This window comes from Mustela putorius, unplaced genomic scaffold, assembly GCF_011764305.1.
Source record: "Mustela putorius furo isolate JIRA1106 unplaced genomic scaffold, ASM1176430v1.1 tig00003898_pilon_pilon_pilon, whole genome shotgun sequence".
Lineage (NCBI taxonomy): Eukaryota > Metazoa > Chordata > Mammalia > Carnivora > Mustelidae > Mustela > Mustela putorius.
This window is the reverse complement of record NW_025422047.1, coordinates 21,154,359-21,181,109: the sequence shown is the minus strand read 5'-3', so window position 1 is coordinate 21,181,109 and position 26,751 is coordinate 21,154,359. Positions and strand designations below refer to the sequence as shown.

General features: G+C 55.6%; 1 protein-coding gene across 1 annotated transcript; it reads left to right on the top strand.

Annotated features, from left to right (window-relative positions):
* The first annotated feature begins 997 nt into the window (after positions 1 to 997).
* On the top strand, positions 998 to 23,020 carry LOC101673577 (myosin-7). The gene is made up of 40 exons (XM_045067767.1): positions 998 to 1,071; positions 2,688 to 2,742; positions 3,211 to 3,419; positions 3,712 to 3,855; positions 4,143 to 4,299; positions 4,486 to 4,513; positions 5,106 to 5,214; positions 5,298 to 5,390; positions 5,494 to 5,557; positions 5,911 to 6,009; positions 6,244 to 6,347; positions 6,971 to 7,109; positions 7,201 to 7,319; positions 7,431 to 7,580; positions 7,863 to 8,033; positions 8,635 to 8,944; positions 9,222 to 9,289; positions 9,623 to 9,710; positions 10,294 to 10,411; positions 10,558 to 10,681; positions 10,944 to 11,080; positions 11,322 to 11,577; positions 12,170 to 12,412; positions 12,559 to 12,735; positions 13,490 to 13,635; positions 14,792 to 14,882; positions 15,614 to 16,003; positions 16,229 to 16,355; positions 16,564 to 16,682; positions 17,428 to 17,624; positions 18,194 to 18,377; positions 18,574 to 18,739; positions 18,886 to 19,010; positions 19,570 to 19,878; positions 20,124 to 20,327; positions 20,450 to 20,575; positions 20,783 to 21,058; positions 21,936 to 22,031; positions 22,167 to 22,301; positions 22,888 to 23,020. Exons 3-40 carry the CDS (start codon positions 3,219 to 3,221, stop codon positions 22,903 to 22,905), a joined length of 5,808 nt encoding a protein of 1,935 aa, XP_044923702.1. The 5' UTR covers positions 998 to 1,071; positions 2,688 to 2,742; positions 3,211 to 3,218; the 3' UTR covers positions 22,906 to 23,020.
* The last annotated feature ends 3,731 nt before the right edge of the window (positions 23,021 to 26,751 follow it).

Sequence of the window (26,751 nt, the reverse complement as noted above, 5' to 3'; positions counted from 1 at the left end):
CTCCTAGCTCAAAGCAGCTCTATTATCTAGGTATCCAGGCCTCCAAGAAGGTAGTGTCTGGCTCTGGACTAGAGCATTCAGTACCTGAAGGCTGAGCTAGGAAAATGAGTCATGCAGGGGCCTCCTCTAGGACCATCCGGCAGCACCTGGGTCGGCCTTCTGAGCACAGCGGGTCCTTGCCTCCTTGGACTTCCAGCCCTCCGTCTGCACGCTGGCCTCCATTCCTCATCTGCTCAGCTCCCCCAGCTGCCTTAAACCTTGCCGCCCTGCCTAGCTGCATGACCTCAGAAAAGATACTTCCCGTCTTCATAAAATGAAGGACTAACGAATGGCCTGCCTGGCTCTGAGGTTCGGTGACCTCAACACACCGCCCAGCTGGTCCAAGGAAATCAGTGCCCAAGCCAGAGTCCCCATCTCTAAGCTCCCCGGTCATTCTTGCCACTTGGCTGGGAAACCTCCTTCCAGCTGCCCCAGTCTAACGCCCTCCCCCGGGGACCATGCCCCCAACTCTGCCCCACCCCTGTGCTGCTGCTGACCCTCACCACCTCCCATCCCACTGTTGGATGTAGGACCCAGGCCAGGAAGCACAGGGGACACTGCACGTGGGGCTGGGCCAGCTCAGGGGGCAGGGGTCGGAGGGGCAGCTGTGTCAGAGACCAGGAGAGTCCTGGGGGCAGGGCCAGGACCCTGCCTGCCTGAGGTCACGGTGGTCTGAGCAGTCCCCTTTCCTGCCAGCTATGGAATGTGAAGCCTGGCCTGGGAGATATTTTGGCTACACTTTGAGCCATCCCCGCCCCCTGGAACTCAGACCCTGCACACTCCATGCCATAACAATGACGACCACTTCCAATTGTTTCCTAGCTGGGGGGGGGTGGGGTGGGGTGGGGAGCACTTTGGGGAAAGGAGGGGGAGCCTGGGGGAAATGCTTCTAGTGACAACAGCCCTTTCTAAATCCGGCTAGGGACTGGGTACAGGTGGGGGTGGGGGGCCTGCTGCCGGATATATATGGCTCCTGACCAGGTCAAGCTCCACAGCTCTCCCCTGTGCTCTGTCTTTCCTTGCTGCTCTCAGGTAGGAGTGCCGAGCAAGAGGTCTTCCTCTGGGATAAGAGGGCCCCAGCTTTAGGAAGGGGCTCCTCTAGGAACAGCAAGTGCATGCAGGGCTTCCTGCAGAGTACCAGGTCTGATCATTGAGCACACAAGTGCAGGTCTAAACATGAGTGTGGGTGCCCTGGGAGTGCGGGAGGGGGGTGTTGTGTGTGAAAGTCTATATCTGAGCATATGGGACCAGAATGTGTTATGCATCAGAGGTGTGTATGTGTGTATGTGTGTGTGTGTGTGTATGTGTGTGTGTGTGTGTTGTGTACAAGCATGCATAGTCTCAATGCATGGTGAGGGAAGGTTGTGTACCACGCTGCCTAATTAAGATACAGTAGTACGTAGGGGGAGACGTATTTATGATCATGCCTGAGGATAACTGGTCCATTTGAGGGGAGGGAGAAGAGGATGGTGAAGAACAATGACTTAGCAAGTATATATGCTTAGAAGCTAGTTGTGTGGGGGGGTCTGTCGTGGGTAACTACCCGTATCTATGCACATGGAGATGTTTGTGCGCGCATCCAGGAGTGGAGGTTCCTGCAGCCTGTGTACACCCTGCAAAAGGGGCTCACAGGCACATGGTGGGGCCGTTCCCGGTGTTTTGTGTGTGTTGTTTTTTTTTTTTTAAAGATTTATTTATTTAGTTGAGAGAGAGAGAGTAAGTATGACCGGGAGGGGCAGAGAGAGAGGGAGAGGGAATCTCCAGCAGACTCGGCAGCAAGCATGGAGCCCGATGCAGGGCTGGATCTCATGACCCTGAGATCATGACGTGAGCCGAAACAAGGGTGGGACACTTAACCCACTGCAGCACCCAGGCGGCCCTGCTTCAGGTCTTTGTGTAATTGGGACTATACAGCGATCTGTGCTGATTTATACCGTACACATACTTGATGTGTGTGTCTGTTGCCAAGGCATGACCACATACAGGGAGGTATGGGAAGGAAGCGTGTCCATGTGAGGCATGTTCTCTACCCCAGAACAGCGCACACGCGTGTTCATCAGAGGACATGTGGAGGGCATTTGGCATTTGGTGGGTGTGTCAATGAGAGGACGCCCACAAGGGTCTCCTCTCTGAGAGTGTCCACCAAGACTGTCTGACAAACAAGGGCAGGATGGAAGAGAACTGGCTTTGGAGAGACATGAGACGTGGGTTCAACGCCTGGCTCTGCCACTTCTCATTATGTGTTTTCGGACAAGCGAGCCCCTTAACCCTGATTTCCTCATCCGTAGGATGGGGCGAAGGTTGAGTGAGAGATGCATAAATGTGCTTTGCAGACTGTAAGGCGCTGAACAAATGTGACCAGTAGCTGTTTCTCTTGTGGCTCCAAGTAGGCAAGTTTCACTAGTTGAGTGTAGGCAAGGATGGGACTGTCTCCCAGGTGGGAGAAGGAGGAATAGACATCAGGAAACTGTTAAAATTATTGCTCAGGAGAAAGGGCCACAGTGTTTGGAAAGCCAGACAGAGGACAGGACCAGAGAAGCTGGCACAACTTCCCATTTGTTTTCAGGCCTGGGGGAGTGGTGGGTGCCAAAGGGCAGAGCCGGGGAGCAGCGGGGAGTTGGCCCTGACACAGCCTTCCGTCTTTCCAGGTCCCCTGCAGGCTTGAGCCCCTTTCATTTAGTATACACCTTTGAGAAGCCAAAGGTAAGGAAAGCTGAAGATGGAGTGTGGGGGAATCTGGGGAGATTGGCCATGACAGCCTCAAAGCCAGGTTATGGGACTCTAGTTTCTGTCTTGCCTTGGGAAGTGTATCTTGGCAACAAAGAGCCCTTTGCTTGTGACCAGGGAAGAGTCAGGGAGGGACAAGGATTAGAGATGGACGTAGTTAGCTTTCTGCTCCCAGAGAAGCCCAGAATGCTCCTTTCTCCTCTAGGAGAGCCCCAGGCTGAACAAACATTAGCCTCCCCTTCTGCCCTGACAGGTTTGCTAGGCTATTCTCAGGTTGGTGGATCGGCTCAAAGAATAAGGGATGAAAGGTGACCTGCTCCTGACTCACAAGGAGAGTGCTAGGCTCTGGGGCTCCCACTGAAGGAGAGAGAGCCTGGGGAAGGGAGTGGAGGCTGGGTGGAAGGGAGGGCATCTGGCATCTTCTCTGACTCCCACCCCCTGCAGGCGCAGCAATGGTGGACGCGGAGATGGCCGCGTTTGGGGCCGCTGCCCCCTTCCTGCGCAAGTCAGAGAAGGAGCGGCTGGAAGCCCAGACCCGACCTTTTGACCTCAAGAAAGATGTCTTTGTGCCCGATGACAAAGAGGAGTTCGTCAAAGCCAAAATTGTGTCTCGAGAGGGTGGCAAAGTCACCGCTGAGACCGAAAATGGCAAGGTAGGTAGCAGGGCTGGCATGAGAGGCCCTCCTGGGACCCCCTCCCGCAGCTGGGGTACACAGAGAAGTTCCCACCAGGACCCATCCCACACAGACCTGAGGACAGCCTGCTTTCCCCCTCTTGGGGCAGGGATCCACGGCTTCCAAACAGCCCTTCTCATTCCCAATATCCTGTCTATCTTCTCTGTGATGCCCGTCCTTCTCTCTTGAACATGGCTGTCCTAGAACTCGCCCTACTCCTTTCCGGGCAGAGGGAGGGCTGACCGTGGGTCCTGCATGGGGGCTGTTGCAGACGGTGACCGTGAAGGAGGACCAGGTGATGCAGCAGAACCCTCCCAAGTTCGACAAGATCGAGGACATGGCCATGCTGACCTTCCTGCATGAGCCCGCTGTGCTCTACAACCTCAAGGAGCGCTACGCCTCTTGGATGATCTACGTGAGTGCGCCATCCAGGACGCCCTTTGAGTCGAGTAGCTTCCCAGTCCCCAGAGGCCCACCTGCTGGAGCCACAGGTTTCTGTTCCTTGTGTCCAGGCATTACTGCACGCTGTCCATGGCCCTGCATCCCTGGTTCAGTTCTAACACCCCCAAGGCCGGGAGTCCTCAGATTGAGTGCTTTTGTAGATCTTCCCTTTTCTTCCCCTCCTGGCACTGTTCTCTAACTCGAGAACCCACTGTTCCTCCCTCTTTATCATGAGCACTCAACCCTCCTTCTCTACCCCAGACCTACTCGGGCCTCTTCTGCGTCACCGTCAATCCCTACAAGTGGCTGCCGGTGTACAACGCCGAGGTGGTGGCTGCCTACCGGGGCAAGAAGAGGAGCGAGGCGCCGCCCCACATCTTCTCTATCTCTGACAACGCCTATCAGTACATGCTGACAGGTGACAGGACTTGGTGGCAGGGTTTTCTTGGGATCTGCGTGGGGGTGGAGGGACTCACAGTAGGTCTGGGCAACCGGTAGGTGCCTGGAGGGAGGCCGGGCTGTGGGGCGGGAGAAGCGTGGGTGGATGCCAGGCAGGAGCATCCTGTGTGTTTCCTGATTTTTCCTTCCTACTTGTTCCCAACAGACAGAGAAAACCAGTCCATCCTGATCACGTGAGTGTAGCTCCTAACCCGTTCTCTTTCAGAACCTTCTTGACCCCAGCCCCTATCAAGGACCCCAGCCCCCATGCATGGACCCACAATTCTCATTTCCCTCCACCTTTGTGCCAGCTTCTCTTTCTTCTGTGGCCTTTACCCTTGCCTTGCCTTCCCCACTTCTTTCTGCTTCCCACCCCTCTTGGAGTTTCCCTCTCCCGTTCCCTTTGCTTGCTCTCCTCCAGCTCATCACTCACTCATCCATAAGCCCAGTATCACTGTGTCTTCATCCCCTCCCCATTTTCTTTCATCTTTCCCTTCAGTAATGTTCCCCATTCTGCCAGCCTCACCTTTTCTTTGCCGAAAGGGCCAAGGCCCATCTCTTCACATTGACCTTGCCTAGCTAAGACCAAGATTCTTCTGCCCAAACCCGGCAACTTCTTGTGGCACCCTTCCTGGTGCTCCCCCTGATCCCACGTGTGGTCAGGGTGCTTCTTGCTTTGGGGCTCCCACTCAAGTAGGACCAGACCCTCTCTCCTGACTTGAGGTTTCTTTGTCTCAATGAACTGCATCTGTTCACTGCCTAATGAGGCTCTGACTATCCCAATAGCGGGGAATCCGGGGCCGGGAAGACGGTCAACACCAAGAGGGTCATCCAGTACTTCGCTGTTATTGCTGCCATTGGGGATCGGAGCAAGAAGGATCAGACACCAGGCAAGGTAGGCCTGTTGTCCTCCATGGGCCTGCACTGCAAAAGGGGAGGGGGAGGCCTCTCACCTACCATCCTTCCTGATCTTTGCAGGGCACCCTGGAGGACCAGATCATCCAGGCCAACCCTGCCCTGGAGGCCTTTGGCAATGCCAAGACCGTCCGGAATGACAACTCCTCCCGCTTCGTGAGTGATCCCTGACCTTGAATTTGGGATTTGGTTTGGTGGAGGGTTGGTGTCACATACGAGCCTTGCCTCAACTCATCATCGGTCTCCTCAATCTCCCCAGGGGAAATTCATTCGAATCCATTTTGGGGCAACTGGAAAGTTGGCATCTGCAGACATAGAGACCTGTGAGTGCCATGAATCTGCTAGGATTCGGCTTGAGCTCACCCTTGTTCTATGTGATCACAATCCCACCCTATCCCTCTCTTCTCTCTGTCTCTCTATCTATGTCTCTCTTTAGGCCTCTGCCTTTTAGTCTCTCTCCCTCTCTTTCTGTCTCTGGGTCTGTATACTTATCTCCCTCTTAGACTTCCTCTATTCTTTCTCCACCTCTGTCTCTTCATGCGTGCACGAGAGTCTCTCTCTTTGTCTTTCTCTTTTCCTCTGCCTTTTACTTGCTACATTTATCATTCATTTTCCTCTATTTCCTTGTACCTAAATCCCCAAATTTCTTTCCCTCTTCTCCCCCTACTGTTCACAGACCTTCTGGAAAAATCCAGAGTTATTTTCCAGCTGAAAGCAGAGAGAGATTATCACATTTTCTACCAAATCCTGTCTAACAAAAAACCTGAGCTGCTGGGTGAGTCAGAGCTACCAACCGAGACCAACTATCTCCATGGTAACCTGGTCCCCTCTGCTTGCGGCTGCTTGCAGACATGCCCTGGGTTTATGGCACTGCTGGATTCAGTTCTGTGGGATGTGAGACCACAGTCAGCCTTGTCATATGCTTTCCTGCAAGCCCTGTACTGTGGTAGGCAACCCCAGTGAGAGCCAGGCTTTTGTGCCCCTTCCTCAACCCATCTTCTCCTCCCAGACATGCTGCTGATCACCAACAACCCCTACGATTATGCATTCATCTCCCAAGGAGAGACCACGGTGGCCTCCATCGATGACTCTGAGGAGCTCATGGCCACTGATGTAAGTGGGTAAGAACCTGGTAGAGAAGTGAGGGCACTGGCAGAGGGTTAAATGAGGCCAGTTCACTGGCTAAGGAGGAGAGCTGAGATGCTATCTGTTATTCAAAGTGGTATGACCCTCCCCAAGGGCCAGAACATGCCTTATGACCAGGATGTGTTGGGGAATGGGTATGTTGAGATGGGGTGACCAGTATTTGGTGTTTGAGCAAACAGAAAGGGCTGAAACAGAGAAGCAGACAAGCCAAGAAGCAAAGCATCACCAAGGGAATGGGGGTGGTTCATGCAGTTGCCATGGGATGGGGGCAGTCTATTAGGTGAAGACTAGATATAGACAGGTAGAGAAGGTTTAAGCAAGGAATCAAGTGTAGGGTCGAGAAGAGAGACAAAAGTAAAAAACATGAGTGGGTGGCCAGAGCACCTCCAAAGGACAGATGTGGCCACTGATGCCAGATCTGGGGCAGTGTGCAACTTTCCTGCACTTGGTTTTGGAGTTCCACACTGGGTATGGGAGTCTCAGAAGCTACAGGGATTCAGGAGAGAAGTTCTCTCTTCAGCTGAAGAGGGATCTCATTTACCTGCCATACTTCCTTTTCTGGGGTCCACCAATATGGGGTTTGCCTACAGAATGCCTTTGATGTGCTGGGCTTCACTCCAGAGGAGAAGAACTCCATGTACAAGCTAACGGGTGCCATCATGCACTTTGGAAACATGAAGTTCAAACAGAAACAGCGAGAGGAGCAAGCTGAGCCAGATGGCACTGAAGGTGGGAGTCTGGTATGCTGGGGGCAGGTGGGGGCCACATCTGGAGAGGAGTCCTCCCTGTGCCAACTTGGCTGCTTGCCCTCTCCTTCCAGAGGCTGACAAGTCCGCCTACCTCATGGGGCTCAACTCAGCCGACCTGCTCAAGGGGCTGTGCCACCCTCGGGTGAAAGTGGGCAACGAGTACGTCACCAAGGGCCAGAATGTCCAGCAGGTGGGTCATCTTCAGAAGATAAGTGGGGAGGGGGCTGGCAGGCTTCAGGGAGGGCTTTGGATTTCAGTCTCTGCATTAATCTGCTCGTTTGGTTTCTCGCTCAACTTCCAGGTATCATATGCCATCGGGGCCCTGGCCAAGGCCGTGTACGAGAAGATGTTCAACTGGATGGTGACGAGAATCAACGCCACCCTGGAGACCAAGCAGCCACGCCAGTATTTCATAGGGGTCCTGGACATCGCCGGCTTCGAGATCTTCGACGTGAGTGGGGGAGCCTAGGCACACATGCGCAGGGGCTGGGGGAGGGAGGAGGGTGACTCACTCGTTCCCACCTGTGACCATCATGGCCAATCTCGGAAAAGGCTGATGCCTCGTCCTGTCTTCCAGGGGAGCATCTTTCCCCACTGGCCCGACAGGGCAGGGGCCTGGCCACACCCCTGGCTGGGCTTGGGCAGGCCAGGTCAAACCACTTCAGGGTGGGGGGACCACACGTGCTGCTCAGATCCCTGCGGGCCTGACCCGCTCCGCCCCTGTTCCCTGCAGTTCAACAGCTTTGAGCAACTGTGCATCAACTTCACCAACGAGAAGCTGCAGCAGTTCTTCAACCACCACATGTTCGTGCTGGAGCAAGAGGAGTACAAGAAGGAGGGCATCGAGTGGGAGTTCATTGACTTTGGCATGGACCTGCAGGCCTGCATCGACCTCATTGAGAAGGTGCTGCCTAGCCTGCTGCCTGTGTCCCCGTCCCCTGGCCTTCCAGACAGAGTGGCTGAATTCCCCACTCACACCATACCTGAGTGCCCCCGTCTAAAAGGCAGCCCCCACCCTGCTGGGGAACATGCTCTGGATCCCGAGCCCTGTTGTGTCCTGACCACCCAGGACAGGGGGGGCACAGGGAGAGCTGAGGTCGCAGGGGCTTGAGAATGGACACAGGGAGGATGGGCAGCTCCAGGAATCCTCCCATACCAGTGTGTTTAACAGCCTGGGTTTGACCTGGCTTGAGTGTGGGGCAGGGAATCAGAGTACACCTGTTTTCAGCTCCCCCATGGCAGGGATCTGGACGATGGAGTGCTGTGTAAAGCATCAATATCATTCATTTCCCCAGACTTTCACAAAGGTCCCTCTGAAAGCAAACAAAGTCTTCCACCTTGCGAAGGCATGAACAGGTGTAGGTCGGTAAATAACTGCACTCAAATCTGAGCCTGTTACCTTAATTCCCAAAGGGGCATCACCATAAGCAAATACTGAGCTTAGAGCAGGATGCTTTTGCATCCGCATGAAGCATGCTCAGTAACGCTTTCCCCTCTACCCTCAGCCTATGGGCATCATGTCCATCCTGGAGGAGGAGTGCATGTTCCCCAAGGCCACTGACATGACCTTCAAGGCCAAGCTCTATGACAACCACTTGGGCAAGTCCAACAACTTCCAGAAGCCACGCAATGTCAAGGGGAAGCAGGAAGCCCACTTCTCCCTGGTCCACTATGCCGGCACCGTGGACTACAACATCCTGGGCTGGCTGCAGAAGAACAAAGACCCACTCAACGAGACGGTGGTGGGCTTGTACCAGAAGTCCTCCCTTAAGTTGCTCAGCAACCTGTTTGCCAATTATGCGGGGGCTGACGCACGTAAGTAGAGACTAGAACCCTGGGGACTAAGGAGCAGGGTTTCTACCATGGTCCTGAGGCAAGCTCATTGCAACACTTGACCCCTTCCGTGTCAGGTTGTGCTCTAAGGTTTACAGGCTCAGTGAGATAGAATGGGGTGGAGAAGCTGGGCCCCACATAGTAAAGACCCTCACCTGGAGATCAGATACAAGTGAGGATGTAGGGAGAGTCCGTGATGGAGGCCTCTTCTCCATCCACACGTCCATTCAGGTCATTTTCCCTGACTCTCCTCCCACAGCTGTCGATAAGGGCAAAGGCAAAGCCAAGAAAGGCTCATCCTTTCAGACCGTGTCAGCTTTGCACAGGGTAAGCGTGTGCCCCCAGCCCCAGCCCAGCATGGCTCCCCAGCACCCACCAGCCCTGCTCCTTCCCGCCGTTCCCATGCCTGACTTCTCTGTCTCCTCCTTCCCTGTGGCCCCTTTCCCTCCTTGTCTATCCTCCTCTCCATTCTTTCCCTCTTTGCTGATGGCCTCTTCTCTCTGTGTTTCCCATCTCACTCTCCCCTTCCCTCTGTCCTTCTGACCTCTCTCTCCTCCGTGTCCTCCCCACCATTCCTTCATCCTCTCTCTCTTTCCCTTCCTTCCGTACTTCTCTCTCCTTCACCTGCATTACTTTTCCCTCCTGTGCTTTGGGCCACAGGAAAATCTGAACAAGCTGATGACCAACTTGCGTTCCACACACCCCCACTTTGTGCGTTGCATCATCCCCAATGAGACAAAGTCTCCAGGTGAGGTCCGAAACTCAGCCCAGCCCCTTGCTGGCTGCATGCCCCATGCCCTGGGGACAGGGACTCCTCAGCCATCTCCTAATCCCCCACCTCAGTGGTTTCCAAATGACACTCTCCTCCGATCCCCCATGAGATGGCAGACTAGTCTCTCCCCATTTCCCCGTATTTGCAGCGTGGCTCAAGGGGGTCCTGTAAGGCACTTTCATGGGCATTGACTCATAGCACGCACCCCCCAGTGAGACATATAGAGATTGTTTATCTTTTCTGACTGATTAGGAATTCCAGTTCCTCAGGGGCCTGGCTCTGCTCTGGTCAGCTTAGTGACCTTGGTGAGGTGCCTTAATTCTTCTGGGCTTAGTTTCTTCTCTAGAAAATGGCAACTACCTATGATAATAAATACAACGTAAAAGAAGGAATGGGAAAACCTTTGGTTATTCTTAAGAGTCCAGCTAAGGGAGGGCGGGGAAGGATTTTCCCAAAGGTTGCTGGCTAGTGAGAGACAGACCCAGAATCAGAGCCCAGAATTTTTGGCTTAGCCCGGCACTCTCCCCACACCTTCCTCTCCCACCTCGTACTGCTGCAGGGGTGATAGACAACCCCCTGGTCATGCACCAGCTGCGCTGCAACGGTGTGCTGGAGGGCATCCGCATCTGCAGGAAGGGCTTCCCCAACCGTATCCTCTACGGGGACTTCCGGCAGAGGTGGGTATGGGGGCTCCCCAGAGCTCAGGGAGCAGGGGGAGCCTGGGAAGACTTGGTGGGGAAGCAAGTCCACAGGTGGCCCTGAGTGCTGTGGGCAGAGCAGATTGGTCCAGAACGTGAGTGACTCGGGGCACCACCCTCTCCAGGTACCGCATCCTGAACCCAGCAGCCATCCCTGAGGGCCAGTTCATTGACAGCAGGAAAGGGGCAGAGAAGCTGCTGGGCTCCCTGGACATTGACCACAACCAGTACAAGTTCGGCCACACCAAGGTGAGGGAAGGGAGGAGGCGAGCTGACTACAGAGGGACCTCTCCTATCCTTTGGGTCCCCACCTCACAGCTCCTTCCCTTTTACCAGTCATCTTAGGACCATCTCTGAACTGCCTTCTCCCCCTCCCCTGGACCATCCAATGCCCCTGTCCCAGCTCCAGCTGTCACTGGCCTCCTCCCTTGAGTTCTTTCCTAGGGTATTACACTGCTTAAAAGCAACCTCTCCTCTTTCCCCTCCCGGCCCACCCACTGCTGGCCCACAGGTGTTCTTCAAGGCGGGGCTGCTGGGGCTGCTGGAGGAGATGCGGGATGAGAGGCTGAGCCGCATCATCACCCGCATCCAGGCCCAGTCTCGGGGTGTGCTCTCCAGAATGGAGTATAAGAAATTGCTGGAACGCAGGTGAGGGCTTCAAAAGGAGGCTCCTGGCCATCTAAGGTTCAGGCTGATTCAGGGGCAGTGTCAGAGGAAAGCTCACCAAGATGTGAAGCAAGCAGACTAGCCGGAGGGGCTCCTATGGACCCTGGATGGGCCTCACGGCCAAGGCATCAGAGAGGAAGGGAGAGCTATTACGTACAAGTCAGGGCTTCAGGACAGGAAGGAGCTGGGACTCTCTCACCACCCTCTTGCTGGGCCCCTGCAGAGACTCCCTGCTGATCATCCAGTGGAACATCCGGGCCTTCATGGGGGTCAAGAACTGGCCCTGGATGAAGCTGTACTTCAAGATCAAGCCGCTGCTCAAGAGCGCAGAGACGGAGAAGGAGATGGCCAACATGAAGGAGGAGTTCGCGCGCATCAAAGAGGCGCTGGAGAAGTCAGAGGCTCGCCGCAAGGAGGTGGAGGAGAAGATGGTGTCCCTGCTGCAGGAGAAGAATGACCTCCAGCTCCAAGTGCAGGCGGTGAGGCTCCTGGACCTCTGTTAGCTCGCCGGTCCTGCTCAGCCAACATTCCCCACGCCTCCTGCACCTCCCCACCCAGGGCTCACCTTGTCCTCTCACAGACACAGGTTTCTGGAATCAACACTCCAAAGTCCTCCAAGGGGGTCCCTCTAGAGAACAAAAGGGAAGGGGGAAAGAACAAACTTTTAAAAACACTGGCTTTCCGCTTGGTTTCAACCTGGATCCACAGCCCAATAATCTTTTGAACTTACGCAAACCATGCATTGTCTTTGAGTCTCAATGTCCTCATCTCTGGACTAGGGATGAAGCTGCCCATCTTACCAGACAGTAAATATGTAAAATGCTGGCATCAGTAAATGCAGTTCCTTTCCTGCAGTGAAGGAGACCAGAGGCAGAGAGCCTCTCTGCTTCCATCCCCCAATGTTCCCATCACATTGTCCTGAAATCCTTCCCTTCATCATCCTTCTGAGGTTTTTCTCAGCTGGATATATCCTGGAGCTCCCCTCCTACAGGCTGAGCCTCTTCCTCCCCAAACCTGGCAATGTGAGGACCCCACCCACTGAAAAGCCTCCCCTCTGTGCCTTGTCCTCAGGAACAAGACAACCTGGCTGACGCAGAGGAGCGCTGTGACCAGCTGATCAAGAACAAGATCCAGCTGGAGGCCAAGGTGAAGGAGATGACCGAGAGGCTGGAGGATGAGGAGGAGATGAATGCGGAGCTCACTGCCAAGAAGCGCAAGCTGGAAGATGAGTGCTCTGAGCTCAAAAGGGACATTGATGACTTGGAGCTGACGCTGGCCAAGGTGGAGAAGGAGAAGCATGCAACAGAGAACAAGGTGAGGGCAGCTCCTTCTGGCTCTAGCCCAGGTCTTAGGATTTCTAGACCATAGTGTGGTTCTGGTCCTTGGCATTGGACATCCCCATAGATGTCTCCAGGCTAATGACCTCTGACCCTGAAGGGGATGGGATTCTTGATCCACAGGTGAAGAACCTGACAGAGGAAATGGCTGGGCTAGATGAGATCATTGCCAAGCTGACCAAGGAGAAGAAGGCTCTGCAAGAGGCCCACCAGCAGGCCCTAGATGATCTTCAGGCTGAAGAGGACAAGGTCAACACCTTGACCAAGGCCAAGGTCAAGCTGGAGCAGCAAGTGGATGATGTAAGTAGATTGTCACAGGACCTAGATATACCGTGTGTGTGTATGGGTGTGCGTGTTTGGAAGGATGGGATTGGGGAGGGTTCCCTCCCCTGATACATTTCTAGTAGGGGACTGGAGAATAGAAAAGGGTAAGGGTGATCACTATGAGTTATGTATCTCATCCCACTGATATGATCAACAATAGAGATGGACTTCCTTATTTCAATTTAGGTTCAAGCCTTTATAGACCACAGGGTCTAGAGAGTTATCAAGTAAGAATGTGACATATTTCTTTGGGAATTTTGTGAGGCTCTGAGGATCTTGTGACCTCTAATATTTTAAGCAGGATCTGGCCTTCAGTGGTCATTGTTCCATAGATAGTTTTCTGGGTATATCTCCATTGGATCATTTATCACCCATGTTATCATTATCGAAGTATCTGTCTCAACCATAACATTGTAAGTGCCTTTAGGTGAGAACTTGGATTGATTCAGTTTTGCATCTGAAGTGCCTAACACACTCCTGCAGGATACTGCTGGATGAATGAATAGAGCTTTGGGTTTTGTCATACAGTCATTCATGAAATCATTTATCAAATAGTTACTAAGCATCCTTCCAAGCTGGGCGCTCTCATAGTCCCTTGGCCCACTCTGGGAAAGCTTTTCCAAGTCCCGGACATGTCTTAGGATTCCCCAAATCTGGAGTGACTAAGCTTCCAAATCCCCAAATCAGGATGATTGGTCTTATGGGACACACTGCTCCTTCTCCCCACCAGCTGGAGGGATCCCTGGAGCAGGAGAAGAAAGTGCGCATGGACCTGGAGCGAGCAAAGCGGAAGCTGGAGGGCGACCTGAAGCTGACCCAGGAGAGCATCATGGACCTGGAGAATGACAAACAGCAGCTGGATGAGCGGCTGAAAAAGTAGCGTGTTCCCCTCCCTGGCACCTTTCCTCCTCCCTAGCTCAGTAGCCTGTTACACCTATGACAGTACAAGCTGTCCCAATTTGTTCACCCTCAGAGGCTGCAAGCCTCACACAGCCTCCGAAAGTGGGGACAAAACCATGGGCAGAGGCCTCCAGAAAGAGGGCTCTCCTCCCCCAGACACATGCAGCAGTGCCCTGCCGTCCTCCCTGGCAAAACAGTCTAACCTGGATTCCTCAAGCCTTTTCTTCCTGTTGGGCAGTGGAGAAGGATGGAAACTCATAGCTTTCCTCCTTCTACACACCAGTTGGTTAACCACTTGGAGACCAGTTGCTTAACACCGAGGAGGGCTCCACACAAAAGCCTCTCAGGATGGGCCTTTCAGGTCCTTCTCAGAGAGCCCTGAGGACCCCAGAGAAATGGGGCAGCCCCCACTCTTGAGCAGTGCAGGGATCTGATTAACTCATGGATCCAGTTCTTACTGCAAGTCCTACCAAGATGTACAGGTCCACTTCCCACACTTGAGAAACAGCCTGCAGGGTAGTTTTGGATAATTAAGGATCTTATGGGGCTCTAGGGTCAGGACTATGAAAGCCTCTGAGAGTCATCATGATTGCATCTTCCTGGGGCCTGTGTCCACCCAGGAGCCCTCACACTTCCTCAGGCACAGCAGGTGCTGAATGAATGAAGGAGTACATGATCCCAAGGATCCTCAAACCACCTTCTAAAAATGGCATTTTGAGGCCCACTTTACCAAAGAGGAAATGAAGGCTCAGAAAGGCTAACCCAACAACCCAAAGTAATGGTGATAGAATTAAAGGCCATTGGAGCTAAAAGGGGCCTTTGAAACCATCTGGTCCAATGACGTCATTCTACAGGACCATAGAGACGAAGTCCCACAGAACCCAGGTGTTGTCACCCCACCTGTGGTCCTCTGCCCATAACATTTCTTGCTAGACTTGAGGCCTTCAACATGTGGTACATTTTCAGGGACCCTACATCAGCCTCAGACACTACTTTTCTGATGAAATCCTGCTCTTCTTCTTCTTCTTCTTCTTCTTTTTTTTTTTTTTTGGTATTACCGTTTCCAAGTACTGGTGAGTCCTCCTGCTGCCCAACGGACCTTCCTCATCTTACCCTCCCTCCTTCCCCCCAGGAAGGACTTCGAGCTGAACGCCCTCAATGCGAGGATTGAAGACGAGCAGGCCTTGGGCAGCCAGTTGCAGAAGAAGCTCAAAGAGCTTCAGGTAAGCTTTGGGATGCTTAGGCTGGAGCCCCTGGGCAGGTCATCAGCTTCCTCCACCCCCTTCTCCAGAATGTCCTCCCCCCAGCATTACAGGAACTTGCTATAGGTCCATGAAGGGAGAGCTTGAACTATCACAGTACACCCAGGGAGCACCCCTAGGAGGGCTGGGTGATCCAAGGATGACATAGGAAAAGACCTGAAAAATATCACAGGTATAGGGCACAGAAACCCTGGCTTCCTGTCTCAGCTCTGGTTGAGCTAGCAACTGTGGGGAACTCATTCTAGATATCTGGATCTCTGTGTCCTCCCTTGTTACCAATGGCTTTTAAGATCATTTTAGCCCTGACAGTCTGTGGCTTTGATTCTTACCCCTAGAGCAGACACCATGTTAGGGCTTCAGACAAACATGGCTCTCTCATGCTAAACTTTTAATATTTTTGCCACTAAACTGCTTAAAATATCCCTAGAACACAGGTCTCTTTGTCCCTCTTCAACAGTCAACTTCAGCCACTTTCTTTCCAATAGAAAATGTATAAAGTTCTGGCCTAAAAGAAGGCTAGTTCAGCTATCCAAAACATCTCCTCCAAATCCTTTTATTTCTACTTCTCTGCTGGTAGAACTGAAAAGACTTGCTGTTCCAGACAGGCCAGGAATGCTCTAGAGCTGTGGGGTGGGCGCTCCCCAAGGGAGGGCTCCAGGCAGTGGGTCTGAGCCCTCTGTGTCCCGGGCCAGGCTCGCATCGAGGAGCTGGAGGAGGAGCTGGAGGCCGAGCGCACGGCCAGGGCCAAGGTGGAGAAGCTGCGCTCAGACCTGTCCCGGGAGCTGGAGGAGATCAGCGAGCGGCTGGAGGAGGCCGGCGGGGCCACATCCGTGCAGATCGAGATGAACAAGAAGCGTGAGGCCGAGTTCCAGAAGATGAGGCGGGACCTGGAGGAGGCCACGCTGCAGCACGAGGCCACGGCGGCGGCCCTGCGCAAGAAGCACGCGGACAGCGTGGCCGAGCTGAGCGAGCAGATCGACAACCTGCAGCGCGTGAAGCAGAAGCTGGAGAAGGAGAAGAGCGAGTTCAAGCTGGAGCTGGATGACGTCACCTCCAACATGGAGCAGATCATCAAGGCCAAGGTGGGCGGCCTGCTCACCATCCTCACCCGCAGTTATCTCCATCTACCTTCACTTTGTGTCTGTGTCTCCTCTCTTCTCTGATAGTTGCATATCCCACTTCCCTTCATCCACTCTGTTCTCCAAATTTCTCCCGTCCATGCCTCTCCTCTGTACTTCTTTAACGGTATCCCTTTCCACCGTTCAAGGCCCCCTACGTCCATTGTGTGAATCCCCTTTCCCCCTCAGGCTAATCTGGAGAAGATGTGCCGGACCCTGGAAGACCAGATGAACGAGCACCGAAGCAAGGCCGAGGAGACCCAGCGTTCAGTCAATGACCTCACCAGCCAACGGGCCAAGCTACAGACCGAGAACGGTGAGCCCCGCCCCATCTCCCCCGACTGCCCGAGCCACCAGCCTTGGGTAGACACTTACACACGTATGCACATGTGCATGCACCCACACCAAGACCCACACATGCACACCTCTCTCCAGAGAATGGGGCCTAAGGGGAAAGGGAATGGTTGGGGAGAGGGAGGGGTGGCTTACCTTCCAGAGTTGAGTGTGCCTTCGTGCCTCTCCAGGTGAGCTGTCCCGGCAGCTGGATGAGAAGGAGGCACTGATCTCCCAACTGACCCGAGGCAAGCTCACCTACACCCAGCAACTGGAGGACCTTAAGAGGCAGCTGGAGGAGGAAGTTAAGGTGAGGCCCAGACTCAAGCCACTTGGCCCAGGCCAGGAGGGAGCAGGTCCCAAGAATGAGGCTTGCTGTCTTTCCATTGTGCTCCCATTTTCCAAATGGATTAATAGCCCAGGGCCTAGCTCATGTCTCCTAAATCAGTTGCCCAGGCTGAGGCCCTCTGCCTTTCTGCTGCCATTTCTTGGGGGAGGGGGCACCTGGTCAAGGGCAAGTGAGGGGGAGGAGAGAAACACACTAGGGAGGAATGGCAGCCTTGGCAGGGCGTAGGTGTGGGATGCAGGAACTGCCCCACTGGGTCCTGGGATTAGCAGGATGGTCTGAAAGCTGGAGAAAGAAGCAAAACTGGAGCCTCTTTGAACACTTTCCTTGTGAGCAAAAAGGTGGAAAGAATATGACCTTTTCAAAAGGCCAGGGCTCCAATCCTAACATGCCCTTGAGAGCTTGGTAGTCTTGAGGAAGCCCCCTAGCGTCTCTGAGCCCCTGCCTCCTCCTCTGGCAATGGGGATGAGGTTGATACTGACGTTTGTAGCAAGAAGCAAGTAGTGCTGGGCGTTACTCATGTAAAGAGTGCAGCGCCCAATGGACATTCTCTGTTACCAGTCCTCTGTAGACTGTTCCAGATCCCCTGGGGAATTAGAGCTGGAGGAGGTCCCAGGGAGGAGGGAGAAATTCAGTGAAGACATGGGTGAGGACTGGGGTGTACTGTGGAGAAAGCTGAGACCTCCTCCCTGTGCCCACCCCTCCGCAGGCGAAGAACGCACTGGCCCACGCGCTCCAGTCCGCCCGGCATGACTGTGACCTGCTGCGCGAGCAGTACGAGGAGGAGACAGAGGCCAAGGCTGAGCTGCAGCGCGTCCTGTCCAAGGCCAACTCAGAGGTGGCGCAGTGGAGGACCAAGTACGAGACAGATGCCATCCAGAGGACCGAGGAGCTTGAGGAGGCCAAGTGAGTCCCCAGGCAGCCCACCCCTCGCTGAGGCCCCTCTGAAGGCAGGACGCACCCCAGCCCGATGCTGGGGAGATTCCTCACCGGGGATGGACACTTGGCCAGGTCCCGACAACACAGGAGTAACCCAGTCCAGGGCCCCACCTCCTTCTCCTCTCAGGGAAGCTTTTTGCTCGCGTTATGTTTCTCATCCGAATATAAGACGAACAAAAGGTTTGTCTGAGGGCAGAGTGCTCCCACCAGGGGCAGGGTGCTGTGACAGAGGAAGTGGGGTGGGCCGTGGAAGCCCATGCCTCCTCCATGTCTGCAGCCTAGAGGCTGGCCCAGGGTCAGAGGAGACCACCTGGAGGGCCCTCCTCGGTGCTGTGGGTCTTCACAGCGTACCACCGAGACACTCTGCTGGCCAAATTCTCAGCCCCCTGGGGCCTCTCCTCAGCTTCTCCAACAACACTTCTGAGTTTTCAAGGATTGTTTTCTAGAACACTCACATTGTTTCCCCTTGTCCAAATCTACACCCTCTATCTTACCCAACCCTGTCCCATTTCCCAAATCGCCACTGCCCCGGGCAGGAAGAAGTTGGCCCAGAGGCTGCAGGACGCTGAGGAGGCCGTGGAGGCTGTCAACGCCAAGTGCTCTTCGCTGGAGAAGACCAAGCACCGGCTGCAGAATGAGATCGAGGACCTGATGGTGGACGTGGAGCGCTCCAACGCAGCCGCCGCGGCCCTGGACAAGAAGCAGAGGAACTTCGACAAGGTGGGACCGGGCTGGGGGGCTCCACCAGGGGCAGAACAGGGAGGCCAGCATCACCAGGAAGCCAGGGACCTCCTCCTGGGGGGCCAAGGGGGTGCTGGGGAGGAGGCTGAGCCCCGCAGAGGGGCCTGGGCAGGCCCTGGAGGACCAGGGTGGGGGCGGGGTGCTGGGGGCTGTGCAGTGAGCCGGGTCCCCACAGATCCTGGCCGAGTGGAAGCAGAAGTATGAGGAGTCCCAGTCCGAGCTGGAGTCCTCGCAGAAGGAGGCACGCTCCCTCAGCACAGAGCTCTTCAAGCTCAAGAACGCCTACGAGGAGTCCCTGGAGCATCTGGAGACCTTCAAGCGGGAGAACAAGAACCTCCAGGGTGCGCTGGGGCTGGAGAGGCCGGGGAGGGGCTGGCTGATACCCACACGCCTCCTTGTGTGGCGCCACTCAGGGGCTCCAAGAGGGGCGTCCCCCATCAGGGGACCATGGCAGCCCCCAACTGAGCGGCCCGGGCCCCTCCCCCAGAGGAGATCTCCGACCTGACGGAGCAGCTGGGTTCCAGTGGAAAAACCATCCACGAGCTGGAGAAAGTCCGCAAACAGCTGGAGGCTGAGAAGCTAGAGCTGCAGTCTGCCCTGGAGGAGGCTGAGGTGGGTGTGCGGGGCGTGTGCGGGGTCGGGAGGCGGGGAGGGGAGCTGGGGCCTGGACTGTGGGCCCTGTTCTCATCTCCCTTTTGTCCATTTTGTTCACCAGTCCATCCTTAGAGCCTGACACATAGCAGCCACTCAATAAATAGTGTGGGATGAATGCATGCGTAGGTCACTCTAGTTCCTTCACACAGACATTTTACCTGGGAATTGTAGACAAGATTTCCCGGATCCACTCCCCTCTCCTTTCCGCCTCTGCCTCCCACTTCGGGATTTTTTACATTCTGTGCCTGATTGCCTCCGTTTCCTTGGCAACACCTTTCTCTTCATTTTCCTCTTTGTCTTCCTAGCTTGCTCTCCTCAGTGAAGGTCTGAACCACCTCTCCTAAGCCTATTTTTTGTTTCTTTTAAATTCTCTGTTCTTCTTCCTCCTTCTGCTTCTTTGACTGAACCACTTAATAGCACTCTTGAACTCACTTAGTATCTGTGATTCGTGGGCAGACCCCTGGCCCTGGCCCCATGCCCTGTCAGCCTCCAACCCTCTGGCCCCACCCCCTGCCAGGCCTCCCTGGAGCATGAGGAGGGCAAGATCCTGCGGGCACAGCTGGAGTTCAACCAGATCAAGGCAGAGATCGAGAGGAAGCTGGCGGAGAAGGACGAGGAGATGGAGCAGGCCAAGCGCAACCACCTGCGTGTCGTGGAGTCACTGCAGACGTCCCTGGACGCCGAGACGCGCAGCCGCAATGAGGCCCTGCGGGTCAAAAAGAAGATGGAGGGCGACCTCAACGAGATGGAGATCCAGCTCAGCCATGCCAACCGCCTGGCTGCGGAGGCCCAGAAGCAAGTCAAGGGTCTCCAGAGCTTGCTGAAGGTACGGGGAGGCTCCAGACGTGGCAAGTCCCCTTACCTGGAGACGGACTAGCCTCCACAAGGTCAAGCCGGGAGCTGGTGTCCCACCAGAGCCATGCTCCCTCCAGCTCCTGCAGAGACATCCTACAGTACACCCACCCCCGACCCGGCCCATGGGGCTCTCCATCAGCACCCAGCCTAGCCTAATGGCCTTCTGATGAGGACAGAGGCCAAGTGCTCTCTTGGGTCCACCCTCCTGGTCTGCAGGACACCCAGATCCAGCTGGATGATGCAGTCCGCGCCAATGATGACCTGAAGGAGAACATCGCCATCGTGGAGCGGCGTAACAACCTGCTGCAGGCCGAGCTGGAGGAGCTGCGGGCCGTGGTGGAGCAGACCGAGCGCTCTCGGAAGCTGGCAGAGCAGGAGCTCATAGAGACCAGCGAGCGGGTGCAGCTGCTGCACTCCCAGGTGAGCCGCCCTGAGGCACAGTCCTGGAGGGAAGGGCGGCCAGCAGGACTCGGCCTGGTGAGGTTTGGGAGCCCCCTGTGGATGCTCAGGGCTTCTTGTACTCTGCCCACCTTGATTCTCAGAACACCAGCCTCATCAACCAGAAGAAGAAGATGGATGCAGACCTGTCTCAGCTTCAGACTGAAGTAGAAGAGGCGGTGCAGGAGTGCAGGAACGCCGAGGAGAAGGCCAAGAAGGCCATCACCGATGTGAGTGACTGCTCCCGCCCGCCCCCCCACTAAAGAAAGGAACGAGGGCCCTGGGTCCCAGCCAGGCCACTGTGCCATGAAAGCTGACTCCTGCAGCTGCATGGGTGGGCGGGCCTCAGGAAACAAACGCCAGTCTGGGCAGATGGCAATCCTGGAGGGACCATGGGCCCTGGGCCCTGTTCTTCTAGACCTCCCCCCTGCCCCCAGGCTGCCATGATGGCCGAGGAGCTGAAGAAGGAGCAGGACACCAGCGCCCACCTGGAGCGCATGAAGAAGAACATGGAGCAGACCATCAAGGACCTGCAGCACCGGCTGGATGAGGCTGAGCAGATCGCCCTCAAGGGCGGCAAGAAGCAGCTGCAGAAGCTGGAGGCCCGGGTGCGGGAGCTGGAGAACGAGCTGGAGGCTGAGCAGAAGCGCAATGCGGAGTCGATCAAGGGCATGAGGAAGAGTGAGCGTCGCATCAAGGAGCTCACCTACCAGGTGCGGGCATGGGGGCTGCTCTTGGCTGGATCCCCTGCACCAGGGCCGGAAGCTAGGATGATACCACCAAGAGGAATGAAGTGTTGTTCTCTCTTAGCCTGCTCTAGAGCAAGGAGTGGGAATGCAGCCCCCTGCTGCCCCGTTTCCACTCTGCCTAGCCCTGTCCTACACTGACTGTCCCCTGGCTAGAGGTCAACCTCTGAGCCTCTTGGCCTGGGAACTCTGCCTTCAACCTCACCCTCCGCCTGTCCACTGGGGACAACACCTACCCAGAGCTCTAGACAAAGCTCACCCAGCACAGATTCCCCGAAAGCAAGTATGTTACCAAGCTCTGTTTGGGGGCCATGACCACCAAAATACACCAAAAACTACCCCAAAGTCATTCAACACATCTCAGAACTTTCTGGTTTGTTTTCTACAATCAGACTCCTAATTAGATTTTACTCCTGTTCCAACCCAGAAAGTCCAGAAAGGACACACATGTCCTTAGATCGAGTCCCTTCCCTGCAGCCCGGGAAATTTCAGCATGCAGTCCCAGCATTACTTCCATCATGCGCTGGCTTCCCGAACAGGAGGGTTTATCCTCCACAGGACCCCTAAGGGCCTGCTCCCTGGAACTGCGAACATGCATGGTTTTGTGCAGGATTTCAGGATTCCATCAGCTCCCCCAGACTCTTTCCTGAAATAAATCATCAAAAATAGAATCGTTTTTTAATGATAAATAAATAAATAGAGGGAAGAGCGCCAGTGTTTGCTGAGGATCAGAAAGTAGAACTGGGTGCCGATATTTCACTCTGAGTAAAGACAACACGCAGGGGGAGGGGGCAAGCTCCCCCTCATGACCGTGCTGTCCTCACCCCTAACCACCCCACCCCAGACAGAGGAGGACAGAAAGAACCTGCTGCGGCTGCAGGACCTGGTGGACAAGCTGCAGCTGAAGGTCAAGGCCTACAAGCGCCAGGCCGAGGAGGCGGTGAGCGACCCTGCTAGGGACTGGGCCTGGAGGAGGGACACTGTGGAGCCTCCCCCACCCCCACCCTGGGCTGGGAGGCTGTGAGGACCTCTGGCTTCCTCTCACCTCCTCCTCCCCGTGCCTGGACCCCCGCAGGAGGAACAGGCCAACACCAATCTGTCCAAGTTCCGCAAGGTGCAGCATGAGCTGGATGAGGCCGAGGAGCGGGCGGACATCGCCGAGTCCCAGGTCAACAAGCTGCGGGCCAAGAGCCGTGACATTGGCGTCAAGGTGGGTGGGCCTTGCCTGGGCCTCACTAGTCACTGTGTCAGCACACCTGCCACCATCAATGCCCCTCAGACAGAGCCTGCTCATGCCAGGGAGGCCTCCTCTTCATTCACCGACCCCCACCCCCTCAATTAAACCCTGAAGCCCCAGAGGGCCTGGTAAAGCAGTCCTCGGGGACGTCTAAGATTCTTCCAGCTCTAACTTTTAATGGTTTTGTAAATCCCAGGCCCAGGGTGGTCAGCAACTCTAGAAGGCCCCAATTTGTCCCACTATGTCCCAATTCCCCCCAACTGTGGGTCTTCTCTCATCTTCCACTACTTTTGGCCCAGAGCCCAGTAACTCAGCCCTAAAGTGGACAGCCCAGAGGACCCCCTTGTCTTCACCCAGGCAGCGCCCTCTGGCTGACCTCACAGTCCTCACCCCTCCACACCAACCCCTAGGACACATCTCTCACCACCTTGGGGGCTTCCCTCAAGCCCTAAGCGGTTCTCCACCCCCATCAGGTGCCCTGTGTCCCTTTTTTCTGCCCCTGTGTCTGCCCAACACGCACCTCCCCAGAGCTAACCGGGGTTTTGTGTCCTTTCAAAAGGGCTTGAACGAGGAATAACTTTGCCACATCTTGATCTGCGCTGTCCTGAGGGTGCTGATGAAGCTTCCAGTTCCAGAGCCTCTACAGCAGCCCCTTTGGAGGAAGCAGAATAAAGTTATTTCCCTTAAGCCAAGATCTGGCCTCCAGACTCTTCTTCACTGCCGGCCAGCCACAGGGACCTGAATGTGGGGGTGGGGCTGGGGCTCCAAGGGCAGAAGGGCTGCTTTGCAGGCAGTCCAAGAGGCCTTCCTGGGTAGCCCTGGAGGCCCTGAGTATCCTCAGTGACAAACTGGCCAGGTGCTCCCATTTGTCTCCTTCACAGCAGGTGACACCTGTACTCCCAGCCCTCTCCCTGGTCCAGAGACCCTTGGGGTTCAAGGAGATTTAAAAAACCCTTAAGGCTTGCTGAGAGCACAGGCATCCCTTCTGCTATGAGCCTACACTGACTGACACTACCCTACCCCCTAACCAGGGCTGGGCTGCCAGGACAGAGCAAGGTATAGGGATGCCCTCTGAGGTGTGGGCAAATGACCCCCAATCCCCGGCCCAGGGCAGGTCGCTGAGAGGGCACAGGGATTTGTGATTACAGCCCATTTTACCCTTGCAGACACAGCCACCCCTGTCTCCAACCACCCTGAGGTCAGGGCCCCCACCCCACCACAGTCGGAACTGTTCCCTCAGCCCAGCCTCCTCAGACCCCCCTCAGATCCCCCTCTGTCCACAGCGCTCCTTTCTTGTCCTTCACTTCCTCCTGCTGGAACTTCCTTTCCCAAGACCCTCCTCATCTGGGCTTGCTGGAAGATGGGGCATCTTTGGCCCATTTATGGCTGGCCATCTGGAGAGGAGGCAGGCAGATGAGGGAGTGTGGAGAGGAGAGTCCCCCATAAGCAAGACTTTGGAGAATAGTGGGGGCAGTGGCAGAGGGCTGGGAAGTGGAGAAAGGAGCAAGCCTCCTCCCAACTAAACAAGCCCAGTCTCCCAGAGTCACCGCCACACCTGGGCTGCTGAGGGAAGCGGGGCACTGTGGGCCACAGCAGGCAGGAGCTCACAAGGCATGGGGCTGTCAGCCACCCACTGGGAACCGGGGAAGGCCTGCCTCAGCCCTGGACCGAATCTCCTGCACCCAACCACATAGCCACCCCAGCCAGGCTCCTCCTCAGCCTCCACTCTGAGCAGCCAGGAAGAGGGCCTACCCCAGGAAGAATCAGAGAATAGGAGGAGAAGGGAAGCAGAGAAAGAGGGGATAACTGAGGAGGGTGGCAGTGGAGGGAGGTGGAGCTCAAGAAACTGGGGACCCCTGGGGCCTGGGGAACCAATAAAGAGAAAAGATACAAGCAGTGAGGAGGCCTTGGAAAGATCCATGGGCTCCCAGACTTGTCCTTATGGGCCCCTCTACCCATCCATCCCAGGACCACTTCTCTTCCTAGGAAGGACTTGGGGAGCAATGAGGAAGTCAACAGAGGATAGGGAGACCCAGGGGAACCCTGAGAATGCAAGCTTTGACAGAGGAGAGAGGCAGGAAACATGGTGGAGCCTGGCCACCGGTGGGAGGGGGCTGACCTGTGGAGAAGCAGAAAGGCAGGGTGAACTTTGGAGAGAGATGCTGCAGGAGCTGGGGTGGGGGATGTCACCTGGCAAGTGAAGAAATCCTGGGTCACATTCAGATGTGAGGGAAATCGGCAAGGCCAGGAGTAGTGTTAGAGAGGGGCGGACAGAGACCCCGGAGCAGGACACAGAGGCAGAGATGAGACCGGCAGAGGGTGAGCAAACGTCGGGCTGAGAGCAAACAGAGACTCGTGGAAACGTCCACATATTGGACCCCAGGACAAGTAGAAATCAGGTGCCAGGGAGACTCAGAGGCCAAGCCCAGCTTTGAGGCAAGGAACTGGGCAGAAGGAAAGGGAGGTCAGCCAGAGACAGACAGAGATCCAGAGAGCCTGGCACAGCATGGCAACCTGGTGTCCCCTCACCTGTGGCAGGAGTGTCCATCCTGTGCCCTTGCAGTCCGGATCTTCCAGCGCAATGAGAGACCGCTGAGGGAGGATGGAACGCAGGGATGGATGTGAGAGCCCACGGTGAGGAGGGGACCTATGGGAAGGAAGAGGAGGGGAAATGGACCAGACAGTGGGGCAGAACCCTGGAATCAACTTAATCTCATCCCTCTTCCTTGTTCCATTGGAGGCAGTGGGAACGGCCTGCCTGCTGCTCAGCTGCCGCTCCACCTCTGCTGAGACCAGCCTGCTCAGAATACAGGGTTCCCTGAGGACAGAGCCTGGTCTTTGTCGGCGGGACCTGACCCAATCTGACCTGGTGTTCTTAGCCCCTTATCATCTCCCCAGGGCAATGAGAACTGGGCACTGACGCACGGGACTAACCCCCCAGCTTGCACGCCGGGACCTCAAGTGACCTGGAGCTGGGGACAGGTGGTCTGCATCCCTTGGGGGACTAATATTTTGGTGTATGTACCTGCATGAGATGTGGATGTGGGGCTGACACAGGTCCCTGCCCCCTCAAGGACACTGGGTATAGGATACACATCCGCTGAAACAGATGCATGTTACCGAGTCCAGTAATGGGGCAGTAGTGGTACGGCGGGGAGGAATTCTAGGGAGTCGGGAACGTTGGGGGAGAAGCCACATATTTAATGGAAACCTCTCCTACCCGGAGAAACTGACCCTGGTCTGTCCTACCCACCTCCACACTCTAGAGCTATATTGAGAGGTGACAGTGGATGGGGTGGGAGGGGGGAGCTGAGAGAGTATTCCTGCGTGTGAGGGTGTGGGGGAAAGCCAGAGCAGGGGAGTCTGGCTTTGTTTCCTGAACACAATGTCCACTTAGTCATACCAGGCACGGCCTGCTGAAGGCCAAACACCTTACTGCCTCTGAGAGGTGGCATCACTGGAGGCCATGGAGGGGGGCCTTGAGGGCCTGGGGCACTCAGGGACACAGGCAAGAAAGGGCATGTGAGTAGGAGCCCCAGGAGGTTTTGGGAGAGGACACCAGAGTTCTACCTGAGGAGGGGGAGATGCACTGCAGAACACCCCACCCCCACCCCATGGAATGCAGAGCTTGGGGCCCAGCTGGTGTAAATCCCTGGGCCTGCCAGGTGCCCCAGCCAGCCAGAGCAGCACCTGCACCCTCTGGCAGCCCAGAGAGGGAGAGGCGGAAGGGAGCAGCCCCCCACCCCCACCCCCACCCCCTCCTCCCTCAGGCCAGGATTAATGCCTCCTGCCTTGCCCTACCCCCTCCCAATCCCATCTCCCACACCAGGAGCAGTGGACGGTTAAACTTCCGCGTGGGAATGTGGGTGTGTAAATGTGCGTGTTGGTGTGCCTAACCGCAAGTGGGAAAATCTGTGATCATGAATGTGTAAGTGTGAAAAGTCTGCATGTGTGTGGCTAGGAATGCTTCCGGACGTGTGATTGTCAAGTCGATAGGGACGGGTAGTGGACCGTGGGTCTGAGTGTGAATTTGTGGTTGGTGTGGGAGAATTCCTTCTCCTTTGAGAGGACAGAGAGTGGCCACTGCAGCAGGAGCATCACTGGAGGGGCTGGGGCTCCAGATATGTACCTGAAGCAGCACAGCCTCAAGTCCGCAGGAGAATACCTGCCTGGAGATCTGGGGACCAGAAGGAAACCAGGTACACTGAGTTTGTGCAGGGAGAGGGCAGCATACACATCTGTTTTCTAACAAAGGGAAACTGAGTCATGGAGCTGGGCAGTAGATTCCCCTTATTGGGCATCCCAGCTCCAGCTCCCAGCCCCTAACACCATGGGACCTCAGGTCAGAGAGGGTGGGCAGATGTTCCCAGCCTGGGGGTATGTTAGGTCAGGCCAGGGTAGAAATGGGTAGAAGAGTGGGAAA